General features: G+C 45.7%; 1 protein-coding gene across 8 annotated transcripts in view; it reads left to right on the forward strand.

Annotated features, from left to right (window-relative positions):
• The window catches only part of KCNMA1 (potassium calcium-activated channel subfamily M alpha 1), a 708,582-nt gene that overhangs the window by 581,567 nt on the left and 100,972 nt on the right, over positions 1 to 26,043 (forward strand). For 2 of the 8 annotated variants that reach the window (XM_072971247.1, XM_072971246.1), the window contains exon 19: positions 8,416 to 8,589. The exons of the other annotated variants lie outside the window; for them this stretch is intronic. In XM_072971247.1, coding sequence (XP_072827348.1) covers positions 8,416 to 8,589 — 174 coding nt within the window. The remainder of the gene's footprint in view (positions 1 to 8,415; positions 8,590 to 26,043) is intronic. 8 annotated transcript variants of the gene reach the window in all.

Raw genomic sequence — 26,043 nt, forward strand, 5'->3', positions numbered from 1 at the left:
TTATGGATCCTGTTTTAGCTGGGAAGATCTGGAAGGCCTCCTTTGGGAGGTGACATTGAAGCCGAGACCCGGTCCAGGTAGGCAGAAGAGCAAAGGCAAAGGCAGGGATAAGTGAGCGGTGTTGGAGGAAAGGAAGGCAGTTTGGTGGGGCTGGTGGGACTGGGGAGAGAGTGGTATGAGATGAGGTCAGGGAGGAAGGCAGGGGGTGTGGTAAGAAGCTTGGTTTCAGTCCTGCAGTACATACAGCCATTGGAAAAGTTTAAGCAAGGTAATGATATCGCCAGTTCTTATTTTAAAGGGTCTCCTTGGTGACTGATCAGAGAACAAGTGGCAAGTGTAGAGATGGCAGGAGGAAGAGAGACATCTCCGACTTCTGCTCTCACTCTGGCATGTTCCTCGCAGGGCCATAGTGGTACCCAGCACACAGTTTTTTTTTTAAGTCCCTAGAAATGAGGATTTGGCCTCTAGGATACTTTTCCATCTTGGTTCCAGGGAAGCAAACAGCAGCTGACTTTCACCTCACCCTGGAGAGAGAGGCACATAATTGTTTGAAATAATTCCCCTCTCTGCATTTCCTTTAGCATTGGCTCAGCTAGTGAGTCGAACGATTGCCCATCCTGCACAGCACAGATTGCTACTGAAGGGCTGTCTCGGCGAAGCCAAGCTGGTGTGACAAGGGTCTCACTCCCTCTCTCTGCACCCCTCTCCCTCCTTGGGCTCCTCAGCTGTGAGGTTAATATTTGATAACAATCAGAATTGTCCAAAGAGTGTTTTTCCTAATGAAGAGGCCATAGCAGCCTGTGTTACAGAGGGCGGGTGCAGCTGTGTATGTGTAAGGGGTGGTTAGACTACAATGAATTATTAAATGTGAGCTTCCCTGGGTATGCCAGGCAAGTTAAGAAATTGGGGAGGACAGGGTTTGGTTGCAAGGAAACTTTCATTAGAAGGAGCTAGAATTATTAATAATGCACTGGGAGGTTCCCCTGCCTTTGGATGTGTCCTCAACTGGAGAGGGCAGCTGACTCACGTAACCAATTGTCCAAAGCTGGTAGGCCATGTATTAATAGTTCACCCTGGAATGATACCGCTCCCTGAGGGCAGAGCTGATGACACCCCTAGTCTTTATCCACAGTTTTCTAACCCTCCCCTCCCAACCTAGCTCTTCCCTTTCCACACCCCCCTCCACCCTACCCCCAACCTCACCATTCACTGATAAATGAATTCACGTCCATTCAACCACCTTCAACATTTCGTGTCATACTCTGGAGAAATACCGAACGTGGCTGTTCCATTCCTGGAAATTCTGTGGTAGTACAGCTTAACGTTTGCATTTTTTCCCCCATTTCTTCATAGTTCTCCAGCAAGGAAGAGAGTCAAATTCAGCCGTCTGGCCAAGGAGCGAGCTCTCAGAATCTACTGTTTACCCATTTTCTTTTCCTGTGTAACAAGCCTGGTCTAATGAGCTACATTTTCTCCCCCAGCCTCTAGAAGTTGGCCGAAGGGTGGACTCCTAGGGGGCAAGTCATGTCTAAATTGCTGTGTTTGAAGGAATTTCCTTGAACTTCTAATCATTGACGTATTTTTTGATTTATTTTTTTTTCTCTTTGCTGCCTTGGAATACGGCCCCTACTCTATTTTAACTGCACACTGGTAGTGATATATTGTGAGTAAAACGGGTTCCCAGCAGCCCGGAGTCCAGTTCCCCCTGTCTTTCTCTAGAAGAGATACTTCTTTTATTTTCTGTACAATTGCAGTTCCTTTTTTCTTTTGGTATTTATGTTGCATGTAGCAGTGACATCGTGCCCCCAGCTCCTTCATCCAACAACCGTCCGCAGAGTAGCTTGGAGCTGGAGAACCTGCGAACAGGGTACCCTTCCTATTCATCCACCCTCTCCTCGCCCCCCCAGCCTCTTGCCAGCTTCTGGCGCTTGTCTTATTTTTCCATCTGAAAATAAGACCTTGACAACCAGTGTTTCTCTTGAAGGCCTTGTCTCAGGACCTTTAGGGGACGCTGAGTCGGCTGAGGTCATTACTACTAGCTCTAGAGGCCTCGTCAGTTGTGGGGGAGTCATTGCCATGCTTGCCTTTGATAAATTATACTTGGTCTCCTCTGCTGTCAAGCTTGAATTCCTATCCTGAAGGGAACACATAATGCTACATGTATATTGCTGTGTTGTGATATATATATATGTGTATATATATATATATATATATATATATATATATACACATACATATATGATACGAACCAGTACATTATATGTAAAAATGTACATTTTTATATATAAGCTTTGAGATATTTTATAGAGAGAGTGATGTATTTATTATAATATATGTGCCTCTCTCTACGAGAAAGTGCTTGTTAGAGAATGAATTGGACACCCAACTTTGGGACAGTAAGTATCTAAATTGCCTTCCTGGAGACAAGTATTTCCACAGTGGTAATTATTTCGTACGGTGTCTGAAGTTCCCTTGCTTTAAAATAAAGTTTCTCCTTCAACAGTCCTCACTCAACAGACATACCCAGTTCCCCTTTGGGTGTTAGGCATCTTGCAAGATGCTTTACATGTTTAAGGCAGAAAGAGATGACTCGAAGAGAGCGTTGCATTTCATTGATGAGCGGTGTGGAGGTCTGAATGAGTGAATGTAAGGCTGCATCCCTCACATACTCAGGGAGTAGGAGCCCTCACCCCCAGCAAGATGTGGCAATTGGTGGGGAGCTTTTAGGCCAGTATTTCTGTGTGTGATTCAGAGCAGTGACACCAGCAAAGAGCATCGGTCTTTACTTAAGTATATAAGAGACCCAGCCTGCAGACCAGTTGAGTCCAACGGCCCTGGAATTTGGAGGAGATGTCTCTGCACCTGGCCCTCTCCGACTCCTCTGCAGCAGAAGAGGCAAGTTGGTCATCTGATTTGGGCTTGCCTTCAGAGTTTGAGGCTATAGAATGCTCAATGTACCGTTAAAACAAAATAGTGAGCTCCTTCAATTCGAAGCAAAATTCGGCCAAACTTGACTCCAGGGCTTCCTTTATCTGCAGAACACCTACAAAGATGGCTTGAGGGCATGAACTACTTTCCTACCTGCAGAGCTGCCTACTGTATCTAATAACGATCCTTCAGAATTGGAGGGAAAGCGTGATGTCAATCAACGAACAACTCGAGTGCCAAATTCTTCTGTCTTCTCCAGCCACAACATGGCGTTGAGGGCAGGACCAGCTAGCTCAGTGTGCTCTCTACTGCTGACACTAACTCGCTTTTCCTTCCCCTTCTTTCTGCTTTCTTGGAAAAACCACCTGGATGGAAGATTTTTCTCCTCCTTCCAGAAGCTATTAGGAGGAATTTTGCTAAGTGAAGACATCCTCCCTCATTTACAGGACTTGAGAGAATGCTCTCGGATTCCCAGTGTCACATCAAACAAATGCCTCAACCTGACACCTTGGTGACTCTTTCTTCCATGGATGTTTTTACTTATACTTTTAATTTCTGCCGAGCATATGAAGAGCAGTTCCAGAGTTCAGGCTTGGAAATAATCCTTCCTTCATTGGACTGATTTTAAACACGACATTGCAATCTGACAAATGTCTATGAATTGAATGGCAGAGATTTTTTTTTTCCCTTCCACACCAGTCTTCCCTTGAATTGCTCCATTTGAAAACTAAAATCTCTTTCCCCCAGCCGCTGGAACACTCCACCCGAGGCTTTCAGTCCAGCACCGCTTTTCCTGCCCCGGCCAGCCCACCCTGGAAATTAAGATCCTACAATTGGAAATTGGCTGACAACTGGGTTGCTGATGCAGGAGGCAGATGGTGCTAAGAACGGGATGGAGTCCAACTCCCTTTTCCATTCCAGGCTTGGCTCTGAAGGGCTAATCAGCAGAGAACCTGAGCTTGACAGCTGATTGTCAGTGTGACACAGGGAAAGAGCAGTCACTAAACTATGTCTGCAGCAGCCACTTCTCCACAGCTTTCCCTTCTTCTGGTCATGACCTTTGAAAATATAGGAGAAGTTGTCCAAGAGGACGTCTGAGAAACCTTCCAGTCTGAAACACTTCAGAGTAAACAGCTTTGATGATGTCCATTAGGGAAATACTTTTATTTAGTCTCTACAAATAGCACTAGGAAGTCATAATGGAAATATTGGATGAATAGCCACTTCACTGGGGTGAAGGCGAGCACATAAAAGCTTTTCCTCAAATTGTAAACCTGCTAGGACAGAGTTCTTAGAGGAGGGAGATGCAACCCAGGGTCTAGTTCTCGGCAACCACATCACCAGTTTGAATCTGTGGCACCAGTCCAAGGGCAAGAGCCTTATGATGTGGGCCAGAGAGAAAACTGAGTCCCCAGAGGCTTATATTTCTGCTTTCCCAGACTTAAGTCCACCGATGGGGACAGTTAATTGAGCATTAAGTTCCAAGAGCCCGGAGATGGAATGACAAGTAGCTGCGGGGTTCGCACCTCCCAGAGACACGGGAGAAGCTAGAGCAGGGCTTTTAGGAGACCCAGCCAGCCAGTGCTGAAATGGCCCTAGTCTGCAGGACCCATGGGCTTGCAAGGTGCCACTTTTGACCACCTTAGGGCCGTGTCCCAGAACCTCTCTCCCCTTCGTCCCTGCTCTTCCCTGAGCATCTGCTGTGGATTCGGAGAAGCCATTGAATTGAAATGCCATCGTGCACGTTTTAGTTCAATTCACAGCATCCTCTTCCTGATAGTTCAGGTGCTGTGTTAACCAGCTGCTCTTCCACACAGATCCACTAGATGTCCTCACAGATCTACTTGGTATTACCGTTGAGCTCAGGGAAAATTCCCTTTTCTGAGGCCTGAGACTGGGGAGGAGAGCATTGGGCTACGAGGTTAAAAAGAAAACCAGCAAACACCACCCGAGAGAGGGCACTTCCTATGGCCAGGGAGAATATAGGAAACTTACTCCTGTTTTAAATAAATGCTGAAACTTGCAAAATCGCTCTTTGAAACCTAACCTTGGGAGTTTTTAAGTGGTACGCTGGTATCTGAAATTAACCTTTGAACCTACATCAGCTCTAGAAAAGGAAATGATCATGGAGGCGTGGAACTAAAATACCAGTGGTTCTGAATCTTCACGATTCACTAAAACAAAACCGAAGGATTAGGAAGCCAAAGAGAGAGCGAAGGGGGGAATGAAGGATGGTATTTTCTGAAGGAGGAAGTCCACGACTTAATTTTGATAGAATTTTATTTTACAACTCGAGAGCGTAATTTTACACACAGAGTGTCCACATCTTCTGGAATAGCGACCGCCCAGGAGGCACATTCTCATCCGTTTTTAGTTAAAGAGCTTGTTGGTGACTCACATCATGACCCAGAGGGAGGCTCTTCCTGGCTGGAACACACGTCCTTCAAAGCCTGACGGATCACAGCCACCAGTCGGGAGGTCAGAATGGGCCTCACCTCTTGAGAAAGTGGACACAGACGTTTAGAGGTGAAGACATCTGACAAGGGGTCGGTGAAAATGGATTATTCCAGAAGTAGAGTAAAAAAAAGCCCACCTCCCTTGGTCTAGACATTGTCATTCACAGAGGTTTGTCAGTGTGTGGGGGCTCCATCATTTTTAACTGTTTCTGTCTTGTCTTTGAGCCTTTCATTAATATCATTCTTGCTGATTGTGTGTGTGTGTGTGTGTGTGTGTGTGTGTGTGTGTGTGTGTGTGTTTGTGGTGGTGCTTGTTTGTCTTCTGAGATTTCTATTTTGAATTTGGTGTGAGTGTGTGAAACTGATGACTGGGAAGGAATGACGAGAAATAGCATGTTTTCTTTTTTATGCATATGCTGCTTGGAATGTGAGTGCTTATAATTAACATTGAATCTTCTTATAGCAAATGGGGTTTTGGGGGGAGGGGTTTGCTGCTTCAATGACCAGTTTCAGCCTGTGCCTGCATGCTAACACTATGAAATTTTAGAATAATGCATGGTCTCCAGAGGGGCCAACAATCACAATTGCAAACCGTCCTTGAGAGGTACTGGTTTGAAGTTGTTTCCTCCTGTACCCTTAGCAAGTGGGAGGTTTCAGTCACCCATTATGATGGGCTTGCCTCTGACAAAGTCATTTCGAGTTATTCCACCCCCATCCTCCCTCCCCTTGTTCTTAAAGACAGTGTGTGTGTGTGTGTGTGTGTGTATTTGTGTATGTGTGTGTGTATATGTATATACACACACATATATATACATATATATACATATATATATATGAGCTTTCTTTCCCTATAAATGTGTCAGAGTCTATTATGGTATACGAACCCAAAAATGGTGTATGGAAACAAAAACCAGGCACGGTTGCTAATGAGAAGCATAGCATTTCAGAGTTTGATGGGCTTCTCTTCTGCTACAGCATTTGATTAAAATTTTTTTTTCCAAAACAGTTTATCTACAGTGAAACAAAACATCATCTTTATTTCCCTCCTCTGTATAAATAACCCATCCATATTTCCAGTAAAAGAACTAAGAAGGAATAAAACAAGCAAGTGGTCTGCAAGTGGTCCCCCAGATCTGGATGTACTTAAAATAACTTTATTTTCATGTCTTCAGCTGAAGACTGTTTTCCCTTTCTTGACTTCAGCAACTGCTGTTTGGGGTGTCTGGGCAATCACAGCATGCCTCCTAAATTCTGATTCAAATGCTATAGTGGAACTTTTTTTTTTTTTTTTTTTTTGGTAAAAGCTGAGCTCAGGAACGATGTACCCTGCCTTGAACAGGGGTGGGGCTGCATCATGATGATCTGAACAGCTGACTGGCTAGGATGCTCAAAGAACACGTCACTAAAGATGTGAGCCAGGGTTGCGGGACTGGTGTTGCTGCTGAAGCGATTCTCATTCATCTCCCCCAGCGCCTGTTCCTCACGATCATAACGTTACCCCTGCTTGACAAATATACTGTATGGCAACTCATAAAGGTCTTAGAACAGGACTTGACCCATTCAAGAGATTTAAACCCCTCTTCCTGGTGACTGGAACATTCAAAGAGGGCAAAACCACTAGTCATATTTTAAAGTAAGAGTGCCACCATTCTCCACAAAGGAAAGGAAAAAAAAAGATGGAAAAATGACTCTTAGAATGGAAGGTGTGGACACAGGGAATAACACCTTTTCCCTTGCAAGTTGCTATTTGGCTGTGATGCTCAGAGGAAACATGAATTCTTCTCCCATCTTGTGAGAGAGGCAGGCAGGTTTATGTCAAGAATAAGCAAAGGTGGTGGCCTGCTGCAGCATCAGAATGAGGTGGAAAATGCTTCTCGTTGTACTGAAATAGAAATTGGCATTGTACTGAAATATAAGATGAAGTGCCCTGAGAATGACCGCAGTGATGTCCAGCAACTCTGGTACGTTAGCGCTCAAGCTGGACTCCCAGGCAGTGTAGAACCTTTGATACCAGCTCTAGAAGAGCTACCACTGCCTCGTGCAAATCTCAACAAGATATTTTACATGGGATCTGTTCTCTCATTTCATGTTTCATAATTTTTCATCTATTTTGGCCAGTATTTTCTGTATAGGAAAAAACTAATCATTAACTGGTAGCCCAGTTGCCTTCTGAATTTTTGGTAGGTGGGGAGAGAAAAGCAGATGCGATCTTCAGATTCTCTCAGCTTTCAGCAGAAAAATACACCCATGAGTAGCTAAATGAATTCCAGCAGACCCACATCTCATATGCTTTTGGTGATTCCTGATTTGCAAACTGCCTTTAATGTCAAATACGCAGCGTTAGCCTTGAGTAGCTGCATTTCTTACATGGACAGATTTGGATATTTGTTCTGTCAAGAGTAAATTTAAATTCCTGTAGGCATCATGTAAACTCACTCTGGGGAAGTTCAGCAGAGGCAGCCTCAGATTCTACATTAACACGTAATCGTTTCACATCAAATTAGATGCAAGCTTGTCCCGGCCTCTGCCTAATGCCCAGAAATGGATGGAAGTTAGAAAGCCGACATACTAGATATTTTTGCATCTTGCAAAAAACCACTTATTGGACCAAATCAGCAATTAATTGATCGGCTGTGTGTATATTTTGTCCTCCTCTATCAATCGCACCAGGGGAAACGGTGTTGGTTACACTTCTGCTGTCTACACGCGTGCTGCTTCTCATCCGACAACCCGGTTGTCGTCAGCCCTGCCCTTTCCCGTGGTCACCCGCTTTACTTAGCGGAGAAAAACCATGTGCAATAGATAGCCTTGGGGGACTATAAAGGCAATTTGTATTTTCTCTGCTTTTTCCGATGTCCGACTGAACTGTTGCCAACAGTCACTCTGCATTTTTTTTCCCCTGGGTCAAGACTGTTATGTGAACTAAGACCTGTGTTCACTCCCTTCAGCTCCCTTCCAGCTGCCTTGCTGTGTGTGACCTTGTCATTAACTACCGCTCTTCCTCTCCTCCCATCCAACCACACGGTGATAGCCAAGATGTCCATCTACCGGAGAATGAGACGGGCATGTTGTTTTGATTGCGGACGTTCTGAGCGTGACTGCTCATGCATGTCAGGCCGTGTGCGTGGTAACGTGGACACCCTTGAGAGAGCCTTCCCACTTTCTTCTGTCTCTGTTAATGATTGCTCCACCAGTTTCCGTGCCTGTAAGTTTAACCCCAACACACGCACTTCCGTGTCTGTGCTGTCTGTGGTACCATCCCCGTCTTGTGTTGTGCCCTGTGGTTCTGTGTGTCCGTCGGGCTGCTGTTTTCTTCCCGCTGTGACCGTGTATGTGGTGATGTGACGCCCATGCTGCCTGTGTCCCTGTGTACATGCCGGGGAGGCCTCGCTCCTGGTTCTGTGAACTTGCTGTGTTTTCTTGTAACAGTGCGTAGTCTGTGATCTTATAACCTGGTGATATTACTCCTCTCTCCTTTAAAAGCATATAAATTGGAAATTAATGTGACTGCAAATCAAACACTATACTGATACAGAGATGCATGGAAATGTATATCTTATTATTTGGGGAAAGAGGTTAGACGTCAGATGGGGTCGAAGGGAGGAAGGAAAACGGTGTAGAGAGAACAAGCCAACTCTGGCATGAAATTGCTTTTAGTGAGCTTAGATAGTTTCCCAAATACAACAGGGCTGCAATGCAGCTGTCTTTTTATTTTATTATTTTATTTTATTATTATTATTATTTTTTACTGTGTCTCCCTAACCTGTATCTCATTCCTCCAATGCCAGATTGCCTCCTATGCTCTGAAAAAGAGTATTCTGAATTTGCCAACCTGCACAGACTGGTGGATTTTAGAGCCTCCCCTCAATATGATGACCAATGCAAAGGCTCATTCCATTAATATCTTTTGTTTTTCAAAAAATATAGTCCCCTGTTTAACTAAGGTATCTTGTAGCAATCGTGATTCCAAACAACAATAAACACCATCAGCCAGGAACTTCCATGGTTTCCTTGAGCCCATCACGCAGGCCTTTGGGGTCAGTCCTACTTGTCACCCACAAGCTCAGAGCTGTTGAAGAATCTCTCAAGGTGGCAGCTGAGACCACCCCCCCAGTCCTTGTCTTCGGCACTGACTTTGCTGGTGTTTTACTGACATGGTTCATGGGTGATGTTATAGAAACTTCCAGCTTGTTCACTGAGGGTTCTCGTCTAAGGGCAGAAGAGGTTGTGGTTTGCCTGAGGACTCGGGTGCCTTAAAGTCTAGCTGTCACCTTCTCTTCCCTTGTCTTGGTAGCATGGGAGGAAGAAGACCATTCTTCCATCTGTGTTCATCCCTTCCTCTTGTAAGCAGCCACCACATTTGTTGGTAACCATGTTGTCATCCACTCTCCTCTCTTCCAAGTGCCCAGAGCCAGTTAAACTAAATTTTCATCAGCAGCAGTTAATTCATGCAGGCAACAAGGAGGGAGAAGAGCCCTTCACTCTTGAGAATTTGTTCCCACGAAGAATTTGCTGACCCACATGCCGGTGTTGAAGGCGGTCCCAGCAGGGGGTGCTGGCGCGGCAGTGATCCGGGGGCTTCTGGGGCGGAGCCTCGATTCATTGTATGCAGTGGAGCCATGTGCCTTGCCGGGTGCTGATATCTGAGGCCGCAGTTCAGGTCGGAGACATTATTTGTGCAAGGAGCTGTCTTTGAGGCATTTGGGAAAGTTAGCTCTAGGACCGGAGAATCATTATCCTCTCTGATTTGTGATTCACTGCTCTTCAGAACAGTGCCAGGGGACAGGATTCATGTGCTCAATTGATTCTGAGTAGGCGTTGTGTTGAGAGGGGTTTTGGACTGTCTTGGTCACATTGACCTAAAATCCTAGGAAGGAAATTTCCTTTAATATCTTTCTTACAGATGCCACAGTATGTGTCCTTCCTCCTTTATTCTCGTCACGAGAGTTCTCTCTGGCTCATGTGATACCGCCAAGGTAAACTGGGTCGCAACCACACAAAGAATTTGTTTGTCTACAATGTGTGGCAAGACACTGGTTCAGACAGGAGCTGGAGGGGAGAGAGGAGGGGTGGGCGGTGGTGGCACAGTTGGGCCACATCTCTTTGATTGATGGTGGTGGATGTATCCGTCAGCCCCCCCTCCCCCCCCCACCCCGTTACCCGTCTGCCTGAGGCACAGCTTCTATTTTCAAGCAACCACTAGGCTCTAAAACCTTGGCCCAGAGACCCAGTGGAGAAAAGGAAGGAGCCACTCAGACTCTAAACTGAGGCCTGTGGTCATGTCTTGGCACCAGCCACCCATACCAATCGCAGTGAAATCTGTGTTCCCTGCTGGAGGCCCACAATACCCAGTGTGTGCAGTGGAGAAACCCTCCTTGGAGGGATTTCTCAGCTCTGCAGTTTCCTCCGAGTGTTGATGGAGGCCAGGAGGAGAAAACCTTGGGGTGGGAGGGTCCCGGCTTCTCAGAAACATCCTGGGCTTGAGAGGCTTGTGCTTCTGTCCCTCCACCGTCAGCCCCACCGCGGAAAATGTGGAGCTTTGGGCTGTAGGTTGAAGGCTTAACTGGTACTGACAGCCTGGGGTGGGGGGCTGCCTCTCTGTTTCATCAGTCTCCCCGCCGTCATCACTCCCATCAAACAAAAGCAGATTTCATCCATCCCTGTGTGAGTCCACTCACCTTTGACCGTTAATAATAAGTTGAAAAATCTATCCCAATTTGAGCCCCTTCATGCAACCGCATAAGCCCTTCTTCTCCAATTAAAAAATGTCTATCTCTACGCAGAATTCCACAGGCAGAGCTCCAACAGCAATCCCCGGGCTTCCCTCGCTGGTGGTGGGGTTGGATGTGCCCATTGGACAGAGCTGGGTGCCTCCAAGAGCGGTGGTGAGAGTGGGCTTTTCATTAAATATGAGCAGATGTGAAACGTAGAGGGTTTGACAATTAGAAATGGCAGGAGAAGGGCCCTTGAATCAAAGTGAGGTCAGATGGGCAGATCAGATTACTTCTCTTACATTCTTTAGTTGTTCTGAAAATCATTTTGAATTAGTGTCAGCGGAGCCATGATGGGTTTTGCCCTTTGTCTTTTATGCTAAGGCTGTATTGTTTCCCAAGACACTCATTAAAGGTCATTATATTATTATAGAGCTTGCTTTGGTCGCAGTTTCCCAGTTGAGCGAGTGAGCTTTGGAGACAGCCTAATTCCTTCTCTTTTGCCTTTCGTCTACCCCTTTACTATTTTTTTTCTTATAAGGGGAAAGATTTCCGTTTTCAAGGGACGTTAAATGGAAGCACAAAGTCCCATTATGTATTTTCTGAAGTGGGAAGGGAAGTAGCCAGTCCCCAGGGGGGCGGCAGTATATTCCAAGTGTTCACGCAGTGTCAGAAACCCGCCTTCTAACAGCAGGGCCTGCCCGCGCCGCGCACCTCTCCTTGGCGGTGTGGCCCGTCCCCGTCCCTATGGTGGTTAAGCTGCATACTTTTCTCCCAGTAGTCTCCTTCGATAGAACTTGCGGGATGTAAGGCCACACTGTGCTGAGAAAAAGATTTGCAGAGAAGTAGGACTTCTTTACAAAAGACTTAAAAAGCAGTGTCAGATAAATATGAGTGACTCATAAGGATTCATCACAAGATTGTTCTATTTTGGGCAAGACTGAATGATTCAAGATGGTGGGCTGGAATTGGTATGCCTAGCATCATTTTCTGATCATTTCAATTTTGTTTCTCCTTTGGGGGATGCTGGGCAAAAGTACCAGATTGCTTAAAAGATGCTAAGATGGGGTGGGCCTCAGACTTTTCACAGGTAGCTATGTTATAGTACATCAAATATAAAAAATGTACATCTAGCAACATACACACATAAATATACACTGAGGTTCTAATCTGTTCCACTCTCTCTCCATGTAATTTTGCAAAATAGTACCTTTTCTCTGTTCAGGATTTATTCTTGTTATTTCAAATCTTGCTTGATATCTGATTTCTGAGTCTAACAGAAAGGGACAATTAAAATGATGATGCAGTGACAACATAGGACCCTATTGATTCAAACCTGCTGAGACCTGCCTGACATGATGCTGGCCACAAACCATCAGTAACCCCAGCATGAACAAATTAATCATGCGCTCAAAGAGGAACGGATCTTTAGACTTGCGCTTAGAAATAGTTTTAGCTAAGGGACGCATGTGATCACTCAAACCTTTCAATCTAGTAATAATTTAAACCTGCACAATCACATACACCCATTTGCAGACTACTGCAGCTCATTTTAAATGGTGCACGACTTTTATTTTGGGTAGAAATATATAATTTAAGGAGGCATTCAACTCCAATGGTTCGGTTGAGAGAAGTCCAATACGATTAGGTTGAAGGGAGACATACCAAAGTCAGTTTAGTGTAATCTTGAGTCTTGTCAGATAATAAACAAAAATCAGCTTATCCCGAGTAGCCTTTGGTTTGTACAGGCAGAGAATTAACATTGTCAATAGAACTAAAGTCACTTGAGGGGACTAATGGCATTTTGAAGTACATAAAATCAGATACTAGGGCAGGGGGTGGAAACAGCTCCAGGACAGTGTCTATAATGGGACAGACCCCGTGCTGGCAGTCACCGGCGCCTGTTGCAGGGAGATTTAATAAGCTGTGTTTGACAATCAGCAGCCTGCAATTTTCTCCTTTCTTTTATGTGTGTATAGTTTTGGGTGCCTTCTTCAAGCTCCCCGATCTGAAGTTGTATTTGTTTATTTTACCCTGAAACCAAAGAGTCTCTCTTCTTCCACCACTGCCATCAGTGACAGAAAGATAGAAAAAGGACAGCCGGATAGCCAAAGCAGACCCAGCCCAAATCAATTTACTCATAGTTTTCCATGTGTTTTTTAAAGCCCATTCATTTTGGAGGCACAGTTTCTCCCATTTTCTGATGCTTGCTCGTGTGGTGTCTCCCTCCCTCCCTCTCTCCCCTCCTCTTTCCTTCCCTCCTTCCTTCCCCCTCCCCCTCCCCCCTCAATATCCATGACAGCAAACACTAAAGCAGCCTTTGGATTCTACCCTAGCTCTTTAGCTAGCCTTGGCGCATGTGCCCTGACTTGGCCATCTGCACTTCATGGCAGGAAGTGAAAACAGGAAGGCAACTTGACCTAGGCAACCGCTTTATCATTCCATGAGACTAATAGTGGGCCTGGGAGGGCGTCCTAGGGCACTCTGGCTGGTAGCAGGCGAGGCTACAGAAGCCAGTGCCTCTTGCTTGCTTTTGTGGTAGCCACAGTCAGCAGTGGGTTGGCAAGAGGCGCCGTCCTACGTGCTTATACGGTGGTCAGCTCAGTGCAAGGCAGCCATCACGCTTGGGCAAAATTTCCTTTGGAAAGAATCCTGTTAATGGCCCGTCTCTAAAGAGCTCCAAACCAACCATGTTTTTTATTCATCATAATTTTTATTTCTTAATTCAGTCTAGTGTCAGGTGAAGTAACTGACTGCATTTTGGGACCTCATCATGCTCCCCTCCCTGCACCCCTCCCCCACCTCCAAAATAGTACTGCCCAGTTCTTTAAGATAAATAAGCTGTAAAAAACAAAACAAAACAAAGGTAAATAAGCTGTGCAGAGCCACCACATGTAGAAAAGGGGAAGGGAACGGTGGACAAAAACAGCCAGCTTTTCAATAGGAGTCCTTTGGAACAGAGCAGAGAGACAGGAAGTCGAAAGGTCAGAACGAGGAAAGAGGAGGAGATGCTTTGTGTGTATTCCAGTCCCTGGGACACCTCCCTTCCCAGGGATGTGGTGCTTTACTAAGTGACGGGGCTCTTCAAGGACAAACCAGAAAAGACATTGGCGTGCCACAAGTACTCTAAGCAGAAGTCCTTATGCAAGGTGACATGGAAATTATGTCTGCATTTTTAATTCAGGACAGTGGCCGGTTGTCACGATACTCATCCTGACAGCTCCGACCACCAGGCAGCGGAGCTTCCATCTTACCTCCGTGGTGGAGGACAGATGTGGCCAGGGAGCGCTCCATCTCCCCCCTCCCCCGCTATCTCAGGCGACAGATGCCAGGGCCAGCCCGCCTTTCACTTGAGCTTTCTTGTCAAGGCTGTGCCTTGAGCCCAAATCCTGACCTTTACTGTATGAAATCAAGTACTGATGAACAAGCAGAGGTTTGAATCAGAGCAGGCTTGGAGCAAATGTCAAGTCCATCTGCCTCCCTCCTCCACCTGCACCAGGAGCCTGGATGAGACCCAGGCTGAAGTTTGCAGCGCCTTAGGCTTTATGGGTCTGGGGAGACATAACTTATTAACAAAGAGTTATTAAATTTTTATCAATTTTACAACACAACGTAAATGCCTCCTATGAATCTACATTGTATTCATTATCATTTAAAACGTTAATTAAGTCAAAGTTGCATTTAATTTCTCTCTAAATGGGCCTCTGGGAAGAGGCTTTTAGAAACATCTGTGGGAGCGCACGGCTTGTGGAGACAGGGAATCCCCCGGCCCACATTCAGGACAGCTCCCCGCGTTGATTGCTATCGCGTGTCTGTGGCTAATTTGTTGTGATGCGATTGGGCCTTGTCTGGAATTAGTCTCAGACCCCTGATGGTGTAAAGCCACTGGAGAGAGGCTTACAGGGCAGCGGCTCAGGCTGTGCTGCTTCCTGCCTGCAAATCCCCTCCAGACGGAAACGAGTGGTTGCTATGCAGCACCTCTGGTCTTAATCATGCCTTGGGATCCTCCCTTCTCATGTGGTGCCCATCCTTTCTGTTGGATGCTTCCTTCATCTGAGATGGATGTTTGTCCTCTGGCCCAACAAGTTGAGGGTGTTTGCCAGCACGCTTAGAGGAAAGTTCTCAGTGTTTGGGATCTTTGATTCACATTGAAACCTAGAAGCAACGGAGCATGGAACAGTGTAATGGGAACCATTTTCAGAATAGAGTGGATGTAGCAATATAGACAGGTCATACTTGCTGGTGAGGAGGGAAGAAGAGTGATGCCTCCTGGAGGTGCTGAAAAATCACTTTCTCCTTCTGAGGCGAGGTGGATACATGGACTATTATTATATATGTATTCCATCGCCCAGGAGCCGAGGCTTGGTAATGTGGTAGTGCTAGGAAGTGGTCAGTTGCTTAACTTGGATTCACGTTAAGACTGGGCTTAGTGTAGTATCTGCCTTGTGATCTGCAAGGGACTCTGCCAACACTGCAAGGGGGTGTGTGTACATGGATGCATGTGTGTTCATTATTGTTATGTCTGTTTAATTTAACCCACACATGGCATTTGCTGCATTGCAGGCACAGCTCTGTGCCCTTTACAGAAACTAATTTCATCCATATCAGATTGTTATTTGCAGTTGAGGCAGCTGTCAATGGAGGTGACTATAAAAGGTGCCATGGACAGATGAGGCAACTCAGAGATTGAATGACTTGCCATGGGTCACACTGCAAGTCAGCACTGGGGCTGGCACTGGAGAACAGGCTGGTTCCACAGCCTGTGGAGCAAGTTCAGTTCCTCACTTACTTACACAGTTGAAGGAGACAGATAGGTCAGTCTGTCTCCAAGGAAGGAGGAGAAAGATGAGGATTCCACTACTGAAAGCTAGAGACAGGGTGGGGGGTGTTGGGAGAGAGAGAGGTACAAAATGTTTGTCAGTGCAAAGGCCCAGAGGTCACCTCCTGTTGATCAGCTGAGGAGAGGTCCCACAGGACCACAGGATGTGACAGTTCAGATGTGCATTGGAGAATGGGAGGAAAAGGCTGTCCTGCCCAACAGCGTGAGAAGGGGCGTGTAGGCAGGGAGCTAGGGCCTGGAAATTCCTGCTGAATGGCTGGTCACCCAGTTGGGTTGCAGCTTAAAACCTGTTCTTGGGAGTGCAGGGAGGGGAGCCTAGAAGGGTGCATAGAGCCTTGTGATTGGCGCGGCATTAACGTGTAATACGGTGGAAAGCATTCACGGTATCTGACCAGGGGAATGAGCGACAGAGGCTTTGTTTTGAGAAGGCTTCCAGGACCCCTGTGGAGAAGGGGCCTGGAGCTGAGGAGGCAGGGGGGAGCCGCCCTGGTAAGGGTAGAGAAGACCCACGGAGGGGAGGTCGTGCCAGGAGGAGGCAGGAGAAGGCGCTCTGAGAAGCCTGAGGAAGGGAGGTGTGATCTAACAGCCTCTGGGACTCGCAGCAGAAGCACGTTAGCCAAACACAAATCCAAGCAGTTAAAAATCTTTTTAAAGAAACTTTAATTGATGGTGTTGAACTGGTTGAAGCCCGTTAGTTAAATTTCCTGAGCTTAATTCTCCCCAGCTGACCCAGCCGTCATTGTGATTCCTGTTTGGGTTCCGTGGAGTTTTCTTACTGGGGAACTTACTGAAGTCTTGGCTGGGCCTGGAGACCGACTGGGCTGCCTCCACTGCCCCTGGTCTTGGGAGTCTATTCCATCCATTTCCTTTTTCTAACCTTTTTCTTCTCCCTCCTTTACCAGCCTCCCCATTTCCAACAAGACCTACATCTTGAGTGTGTAGATGAGGTCACAGCCAGGCAGCTCTGAATTGCTGGCATGAATGGCATTGGCCCAGGCTGGGCAGCAGAAACAAAGCCAGTAGGGCCACCAGCTGGGACATGTGACCAGCCCTGAGGGTTCTTGGCTCAAGGTGTATGCGGTGGTTTCAGTTAGAGCTCATGGGAATTCTGTTTTAAATCCCTGTGTATGGCAATACGACCTTCTCCTCCCATCTTTCTCAGGGAGACAGCATGTCTCCTTCCATCGATGGAGGGAACAGGATAATAAAGTGCTTCACATCCCATTCACTGAAAAGCCACTGTAGTTTTCAACCACTTATCCTACTCCAGTGAAAATACAAAACACATTTCCTGTGAAGCTCTGCCACACAAAATCCGAGGAAGTCATGTGGCATTTCTAAGTACATGGCACAATTTTCTTTTCCTTTTGATTTCTCTGTGCACAAGGACTTGGTCTGCGTTCATTGTGTCTGTAAACGTCAGCATCGTGACTGGAGGATTTATGCCCACCATCGACCCCAAAGGGTCGTTAAAACAGCACAGGGAAGCACTTGAGTCCTGAGTTCCCACACGGTGGTGGGGTGTGCGTGCTGGGAATGCCAGCTCCTGGGAGTGGACGAGGCAGAGTACATGCACCCAGCGGCTCTGTGGTGTCCTTTCTCTCTCAGAGCTTTTCTCCCAAACCACCATATTGAATTCCCTAGATAATTAGGACTTTTGCATCCTCACATGTGCATACCAGAGTTTTGCTTCCTTGGCCAGACGTGTTTCCAAGGCGAATCGAAATGGATGGAAACACGACCAGTGTTGTCAGAGCCACACATTGGAAATTTCAGAGAGCAAAGACCCCTTTGTCAATAGACAGTGCCTGGTTTGCAGAGAGATTCTAGACACGCCCGTAGGTTCTTGTTCTGGGGAGATCTCCTTCTTCTTCTTTTCCTCCTTTTGTGAGGAGACAGTCTTCTGATGTCCAGCTAAGAGGAGCTGGGGAAAAGGTCTGGAGATTCCAAAGTAGCCTTTCTTCTTGTCATTTCATTTGAACATCCGTGGGAGGAGCTGTCCTCCCACAACCGAGGGAAACAGCCAGAGAAAAACTCTTCTGGCTTCTAGGAAAGCAGAAAGCCCTCATTTTATCCCATTCAATAGGGCAGGGTGAGCACCACCAAATATTCCTAGAGCTCCAGAGAAAACCTGCCAACTCAAAGTGGAAGTTCTGGAGGCAGGTCTGCATCAGGGATGGTCAATGGCCCTGAGAGACTTTTGACTGAAATGAGAAGGACTGCTCCCCAGAGGTCGAGCGCACAAAGCAGCCTGTTGAGGGGCATCTGTAGCTCACAGAGCGGGGACCATCTTCTGGGAGCGGAGCGGACTACTGGCCTGAAAGTGATCTCCATTTTGGCCAATGCCAGCTTTCTGGGCTGGAGCCTGTTGGATTGTATTCAGTCAAGAAAAGACCTAGGGGCTGCCTGCCTTCCCTCCAAGGCCAGAAGTGTAACTAGGCTAGCATCCTTGGCTGGGCTTTGCGTGTTGGCAAGAATGCCTGAGTAGGAAGTGGCCTGAAGGATTCCAGCTCAGTAAATATTGGATGAGTAAAAGGATGAATAAATGAAGGGATTCTCAATCATCAGTTAAAGGAATAGGTGGTCTGACAGAAGCAGGATGGCGCTGGATCTGTAAAGTTTCCTAAAACTTTCTAAGCTGCTTATAGTATTATATAGATAGCTGGATAGTATGATGCATGCAGTCTGTGTATACAGTCTTTTTGTGTCCCAGTTGTATACACACACACACACACACACACAAAACTGGGACACAAAGATTCAGAAGGGATAATGTAGCAAGAAAAAGAAAAACTGGGACATAACTGAAGAATCTTGAAAATTATCATCTAGGAGGTACAATCCCTATTCTTTGTGAAGGTTAAATATTAGGGAAGAAGTTCTGGGAACCAAGGTAGAAAAAAATCGCAGTAGGCCAAAATCCACCAATGAGGGGAGACAGGGGTACCAGCATACAAAGTGTATGTGTGTAGGTAGAGCCTTTGTCCTAGACAATCAAGGATGTGTGACATTTGCATTCAGTTTTGCTAATTTTGATGACCCCAATCATGTTCCTGTGAGTCAGGGTAGCACAAAAATGTGAATGCTTCAGGTAGGGCCAATGTGAGGAAAAGGGCCCATTGGTGGAGAGCTGTAACCATTTGTGAATGACCAAGTCACCTGCCAAAATGCGGAGACAGATTTAAGGCTGCTCATGAGTATTGAGATCGTCGACTCTAACCTTAGGGGGCCAAATCCAGTCCCACAGCACCCAAGTGACAATTCCTCCCACTTCGAGGTGTCCAGAGGCTGAGTGTCTTACAGGCATTTTCTATTGTGTCATCACACTGGGTATTTCACTCGAGACAAGGGGTGGGCAGGGAGCTTTCTCACAGAGCTCTCTCAGGCTGTACCGATCACTCTCTTCCCTTTGAGTGGCTTTGAATTGCTCTCTGCATTTTGTCAAGGTTGATCTGGCCATTTCTTCAATGCAGATGAGTAAATTTCCACATATGGCTTGTAACATATCCAACTGAGAGAACACGTCCAGCAGGGAGGCTTCAAAGCCAAAGCCCTAAACAGGTGTTACTGAAAAAGGAGGTACAATGACCTGCAGAGAAAAAGAGATGCACAGTGAAAATGACAGGATGAAACTTGCTAAGAATGCAGACAGGAAGGATGTGGAGGCTCAGGGCACATGGCCTGGCAGCCTTGGGACGTGGATGCGAAACGTGCAAGGTGCTAGTTGCTGGAAGGGTCACTCCTTCACAGATTTCTCTCGTGAAGATGAAGATGGGCGTCTGAGAGACAGACATCTCCTACCTTTTCTCTGCTTTATAATAGGGGATTCCCAAGCCATTCCCCTCACTGTGCAGTGAGCTAAAATGATCTCCTTGGCAATTGAAGCCTGAAAGTCTAGGGAACCTTAGAGCAGAGTAAAAGAGAGAAGGGGTGGGATTGGTGTGTTTTCGAGGCACAGGACTTTGCAGTCAGTCCTGGGGCAGTCATGTTTTGATATGTTCACCAAATGGATGCTCAGTGGATGCTGACTGCTGTAGTAAGAGTAGTGCCTTACACGTGTATGAGTCTTTATACTTCTCAAGGCACTGACGTCGTCTTGTTTTATCTAGGCACTCCCAGGGTAGGTGTCATCCCTCGATAGCACGGGGCTGTGGGCAAGCTCCAGACCCTCTCTAGTCCTTAGTTTCCTCATATGTAAGGTCACAGTAGGACCGTCTCACAGAGCAACTGTGCCCCTGTGTTTCGTCATTCCTCATCTTACCGGAACTGCCCTATGTCTCTTCCATCTCTAAAATGGACAGGGAGATAGTGAATTTGATGTGTTCTTGGAAGACGAAAATTGGAGAGCCAAGAATTGGGGAACAGATGGTGGAGAGAGATCACATTTCTTTCAAGTTCCATCAGCATTTCTTTTCTTGATGGTGGCTTTGACCTCAGCCCGTCTTTGAGGTCTGAACAGTGTTGAGCCTTCTTCACATCATCACTTTTCCCAAATGTCTTTATGGGCAGCTGGGCTCTGCTGCTGGCTGACTTTCACACTCATGAGATTAGTGCAAGGATCAGGGCCAAGACAGGGTCCACACCCTTTACCTGGGCCCCACCTTTGCCTCTTCCTTTGAGCCGACCTGATGTGAGGACAGGTCTAGCAGTGGGTTGGTAAGTATTGACAGATGTTTTGAAATCCTGAGTTCCGCGATCCTGTTCTCTCCTCCATCCTACTGAGGGCCAAGTTCTCTCATTTGACCACTGGCTGACCTTTCATACCTTCTCTTCTCATTCTCAGTGGCACTGCCAACCTCAAGCCCTCATTTTTTTCTCATTTGGTCTACCACCACAGCCCTCCAATTAATTAGTCTCTCTTGCCACTAAACCACCACTAAGTTTATTACGGTAAAGCACAATTTGATCATGTTATTACTCCCTTTTAAAGAGAAAAAAAGGAAACTTTGGATGGGTCCTTGTTTTTTATGGGACAACCTCCAGCCTTCTTAACATGGCATTCAAAGCCCTTCATAGTTCGGCTTCAACCTGTTTTTCTAGTTCCAGTCTCCACGTGAGCATGTTTCATCTAGCCATTCTTTAAAATGTCCTGTTTTTCTTTTGTGACACATTTCTATAGCTTTTTCCTGTGCCGTGATTCCTTCCCCCTCCTCTTCTACCTGATGGAGGCTCACCCAGCCTCTTAAGTAGGGTGTCAGCAAATCGCAGCCCTTCTGCTTGTTTTAGTAAATAAAGCTTTATCATTAACAGTCACAGACATTCATTCATTATTGCCCAAGACTGCTTTCAAGTCAAAGCCTCAGAGCTGGGTGTTTGCAATGGAAAGCCCCGAACAGTTCCTGCCTGACTTTTACAGAAAAAAGTTTGCTGACTCCTGCTTTAAACACATGGTCCAGATATCGCCATCTCTGTGAAGACTTCTTGGCTACCCGACCCACCTCTTTGGATGGATCTCTCCTCTGTCATTCTGTCACAACTCATGTAAACCTCATTTCCAGCAGTTTTCATGTTGAGCGTTCTAGAAGTCAGCAACGAGAACAAACAACTCTCAGTGATCTTCGAATTCCCAGCGTAAAGCCCACAGGCAGCCAAGGCTCACAGTTAGGAATTCAACAAATATTTGCCGAGTCACATAGAAACCATGTCGGGAATGTGTTTCCATAGTTCATCAGGCACGTATCTCAAAAGAAAAGAGAGTCCTGAGCCTAGAGATCTCGCTGTTTGTTCCTTCGTGCCATCTTGAGCAAGGCACTCCTTTCTGAGCAGCAGCTTCCTTTGACTGGGAGCATTCTGGAAGAGCTGGACCTCGAACTGAGCACGGCTGCTCCTGAAGGCAGCGCCTCCCTCCCCCTGCTCCAGCTTGGCAGTGTTTGGACTGGGCAGTGGATCTGGGGGTGAAGATGTATTCCCCTTCCATAGGGCCTCACTGGGTATTTGAGTCTGACAGGGAGATGTTCCATTGTTTCTCTCCTCTCCGGGTGACCTCGCTCTGCCCTTCAGGTCCGTGATACCTTTCTAGCTCAAACAAGCTCTTTTCCTGCAACTCTGAGTTTCCATTAACTGAATGTTTCCCTACTGCTCTGAGGGCACCTTTAACCACTCAGACCCCAGCCAGCTGTGGGGACCCTCTGTTGCTGGGCTAATACACTGGCTGACCCACTGGGAGTTATGTCGAGGCAGGTGAGCCCCCAGCTCCCATCTCGACAGCCCTGAGCTCCACCAGAGTCCCCCACACCCTCCACATCTGCCTGAAATTTCTCCTGGCAACCCTGTCTCTCCACAGCAAGTGGGAACCAGCCGAGGTGGGAGATGGCATGCTCTCTGCCCATGCTTGAGACGCTTGCCTTTAAGTCCCCGTGTGATAGGTAACCGGAAACGCTCTGGACTCACAGGAAGCACTCTGACTTTCGATCTCTTTACCCCTATGCCTTACCCAACTTAGAAGATGGAAGAACGAAACATAAAGGGATTCCACAGTTCCCAGCAGAACTAGCAAAACAGAGTGTCTGTGTGTGTTTTAAGGGATACCCTTCTGAGTGCTGCATGAGCAGTCTTTTTCACTGTAGTTCTTAGAGATTAAATCTCAATAACTTTTTGAAATTAGGGTGGGCTTCCCATCAGCCGAATGGGCAGAGACACTCACCCCCTTCCCATGACAATCCAAGAACAGCCTTGCCCCTTCTTAAGCTCTGGTATCTTATCAGCATGGTGGTTTTCCTTGAGATCAAATCAGGGCAACATAGGAACTGCCATTTTTCATTTACTGGGACCCTTTGATCCCATTTGGGGTTTGTTTCAAGTGAAAAGTACGATTCCTATTGCATACATCTATCCTGTAGAGTGCTTTTTTATTTTTTTCAGTTAGAGATCAAATCAGAGTTGTTAGTAGCGTGGTTATTAGTTATCACCACCAGATTTCACAGCCGACACTTTATTTCTGTTCTTACAAAATCACCAGCCTTCCCTGTTGCATAACGATCACTTGCATGAAGCTACACTGTGCCTTTCGTGGGTGCTTGGGTGTTAATTTATTTCCGTTTCCTTTGCCGATGTAATCAGAGTCACCTATCACGTTCCTGTTTCTTCCTTTTATTGTGTTCCTTTGGTATCGCGTTTGTGTGATCTTTTTCTGGAAAAATGACAGGTACTGTTTCTCTGCTCAGTCTATCAGTGACTTATACGCTCCATGACTCCTCTATTGCCATTTAAAAATATGTAAGATTTTATAGATGTAATCTTAGTTATTTATAACTCTGGTTTTGTTATATGAGAAAATTCCCTAAATGACACCTTGGTTTCAGTACAACTTTTTTAAAGGCAGGGAAAAAATATTCATTGCAAAACATTTTCCTCTAAATTGTAAATGAAGAGAAAGCTCTCAGTAAGATTATATTACATTTTTCCTGATTTCTTAGTACATTGAAATATATGAACATTATTTTTATGTAAGTGATCAAGTTGTGGTGTTTAATAACATGTTGTTAGAGGGAAAAGAGCTATCCCTTTTGATTTATTTGGATATTTACTGGGTGACTTACAGTGCTTTACATATTAGAATTGGTTTGCCAACAATTAACATTCTAGGTTTTTATATAACCCATACTTCAGGTAATAGAGGATTATTAAACTGCAACCAGTGTGTTAGAAATCTGCCGACTGGTAATAAAATTCTTATGTATAACAGCAGCTGAGAAATACTGCTGTGTATTTATGCATAGATTGCAAGATAGATGACCGCCGGCCAACTGCAGAGAGCCTCGAAATGCAGATCTACCAGCAGGTGGCGCTGCTCTTCTATAAATGAAACCCTCTACCTGGCTGTACTCTAGGTACTACCCCCCCCGACCCTCCCCATCCCAAGCCCCGCCACTTTCTGCTTTTTCTTTTCCAGATTCTCTTTCCTTTTCTTCTCTAAAATGGATGGCTAAAACTGTGTGTGTTTGTTTGCTGAAGAGATAGTCTTCCCCTAAGACAATACCTTTTCATCGCTAAGATTTCCTTAAATCCAAGTTGGTTGATTTAATGCTCATTTGGAACCAGTCCTAGTTAAATAAATGTTACAGTTTTTAAAAGGTAACTACACAATAGCAGAGTCTCGCCCCTAAGACTGGATTACCTCTGCCATCTGATCATTGTTATGCGGCAAGTCCCATTTTTAACTAATGTTTATTTATACAAATTAATTCCCTAGGCTTCGTTCCATACCAGGATAATGAGGGACATTTTTATAAAGGGGGCTTATGTACTAGATTAATGGGCTATGTAAAAATAATTTCAACATAATGCTCTCTCATCAAGAATTACTTTAGATCCAAGTTAACCAAAGAAGTTTGCTTTTCTCACTGGACCAAAACTAAATTCTGAGAAAAAAGGCCAGAAGGTTTTTGGGGGGGTTTCTTTTTTTTTTTTTTTCATAAGGTTGTCTGCACAAAGGCTCATCAGCTCATCAATTTGAGCAACAATGTGAAAAGTAAAAAGCAAATATACAAGCAGAACTTTCTTTTATTTTGTTTTTCTTTTAATCCACACATAGACTATTTTTCAGTCTTTAAGAAAATTTTTTAGAGACACAACTATGTCTTTTTCCATTTTTTTTCGTTTACCTACACTATTCCTTTTATACAGGGTATTTGGGTACACACACGGCCTGTTTAGGAGACAGTGGATTTACTGAGGTTATGTAAGGGGAGGACTAAATCCCAGGATAACTCCCATATTTGTTGATTTTCATTGTTGTCAAATTCTACCTAGAATTTTGAGTGCGAGTATTTTACTCTTCATAATTTAAAAATTTGAGGGAATCCAATGGAAATTTTCTCTTTTGAGGTTTTTTTTTTTTTAAATTTTTTTTCTAGGCGTACCAAGCTAAGGGTGCGGATCAAGGATCCAGACGGCATCACACGCATCCTTATTCTCTTCACTCACGTGTTTTTGACAGAGAGAACCCTGAAGTGTGGTTGATTAGCTGAAACCAAGGAGTTGAGGACTGGGGGCAACATTTCCTTCTCGGTGAATCCACTTGAAAGCGGTGGTTTTGTTGAAAATGGTTTTCAAAGTACTGGTGGCAGTTTTCTTGTGAAAGCCAAACCCTGACCACTTTCCCTCCAGTTCTTTTTCTAGGGAATGGGATCAACATAAATAGCTGAAGTTAGGGCATAACCAGCCCAGAGTGAAGGTTGGATTTAACTGGCTGGGCTATGAGGAAGCAGCTTTGTGAGTTTCACAGGATCCCTTTCCAAGGCATTAAATAACTTTATTTTCCTGTCAAATACGTTCCACAGAATAAAATAGAGTGGAACTGGACCATTGCCAGGGGCCCCCTCGTTTTTGGCTTCATGTACATATGTGGGCATCTTATCTTGGACACTTGCAAATTTTAAGTGGCCAGAGAGAAAGTAGCCCGAGTGAGGGAGATTTTTGATCGACTTTTCCAAGATGCAAACCACCGACTGTCTTCTCTGAATTTGAGTCTTGAAATCGAAGAAATAGTAATGTTCAGAGATTCCGATTATTATCAAGTATTATTCAGATTCTGCCATTTGGCATTTAAAGCCTTACGTTGTCTGCCCCTTATACCCCGCAACTGTGTCCTCAAATGAACCTTCCTGCTCCAGCCACACGGACTTTCTTACAGTTCCCTAGCTTAGTGCCTCTCTGCCTCCTTGCCTTTGCTCCGGCTGTCCCCTCCACGTAGCGTGCCCTTCCCACCCTCTGCTCCCCACCCCTTCCCAGTCTGTTCAGCATCCTGGCTTGACTCCCCTGCGTCTAGTTCTGGGGATACGCAGGTGAATAAGGCTGATGTCTCTGTCCATCCAACTCTTGTTTCAAGTCTTACTTTCCCTGACCACCCAGACCTTCTAGCACTTACTGTCTAAGGCATTTCATTTAGGCCTCACCTGACATTGTCAGGCGGCACCTTTCATAGTGTATTTCATATAACTTGTGAGAGATACATATCTGTGTCTAACGCAGTGATCTCATTTCTCCGGCTAGACTTGTGGTTCTCTCTTACTGTGCATCTTTAAAAAGATTTTTGAATGAAAGAAAAAGAAAAAGCAGTGCCAAGCCCCCAGCCCCTCCAGATGTGTGTTGATGCAGTCAGAGGAAG

This window comes from Vicugna pacos, chromosome 11 (genome assembly GCF_048564905.1).
Source record: "Vicugna pacos chromosome 11, VicPac4, whole genome shotgun sequence".
NCBI classification, from domain to species: Eukaryota; Metazoa; Chordata; class Mammalia; order Artiodactyla; family Camelidae; genus Vicugna; species Vicugna pacos.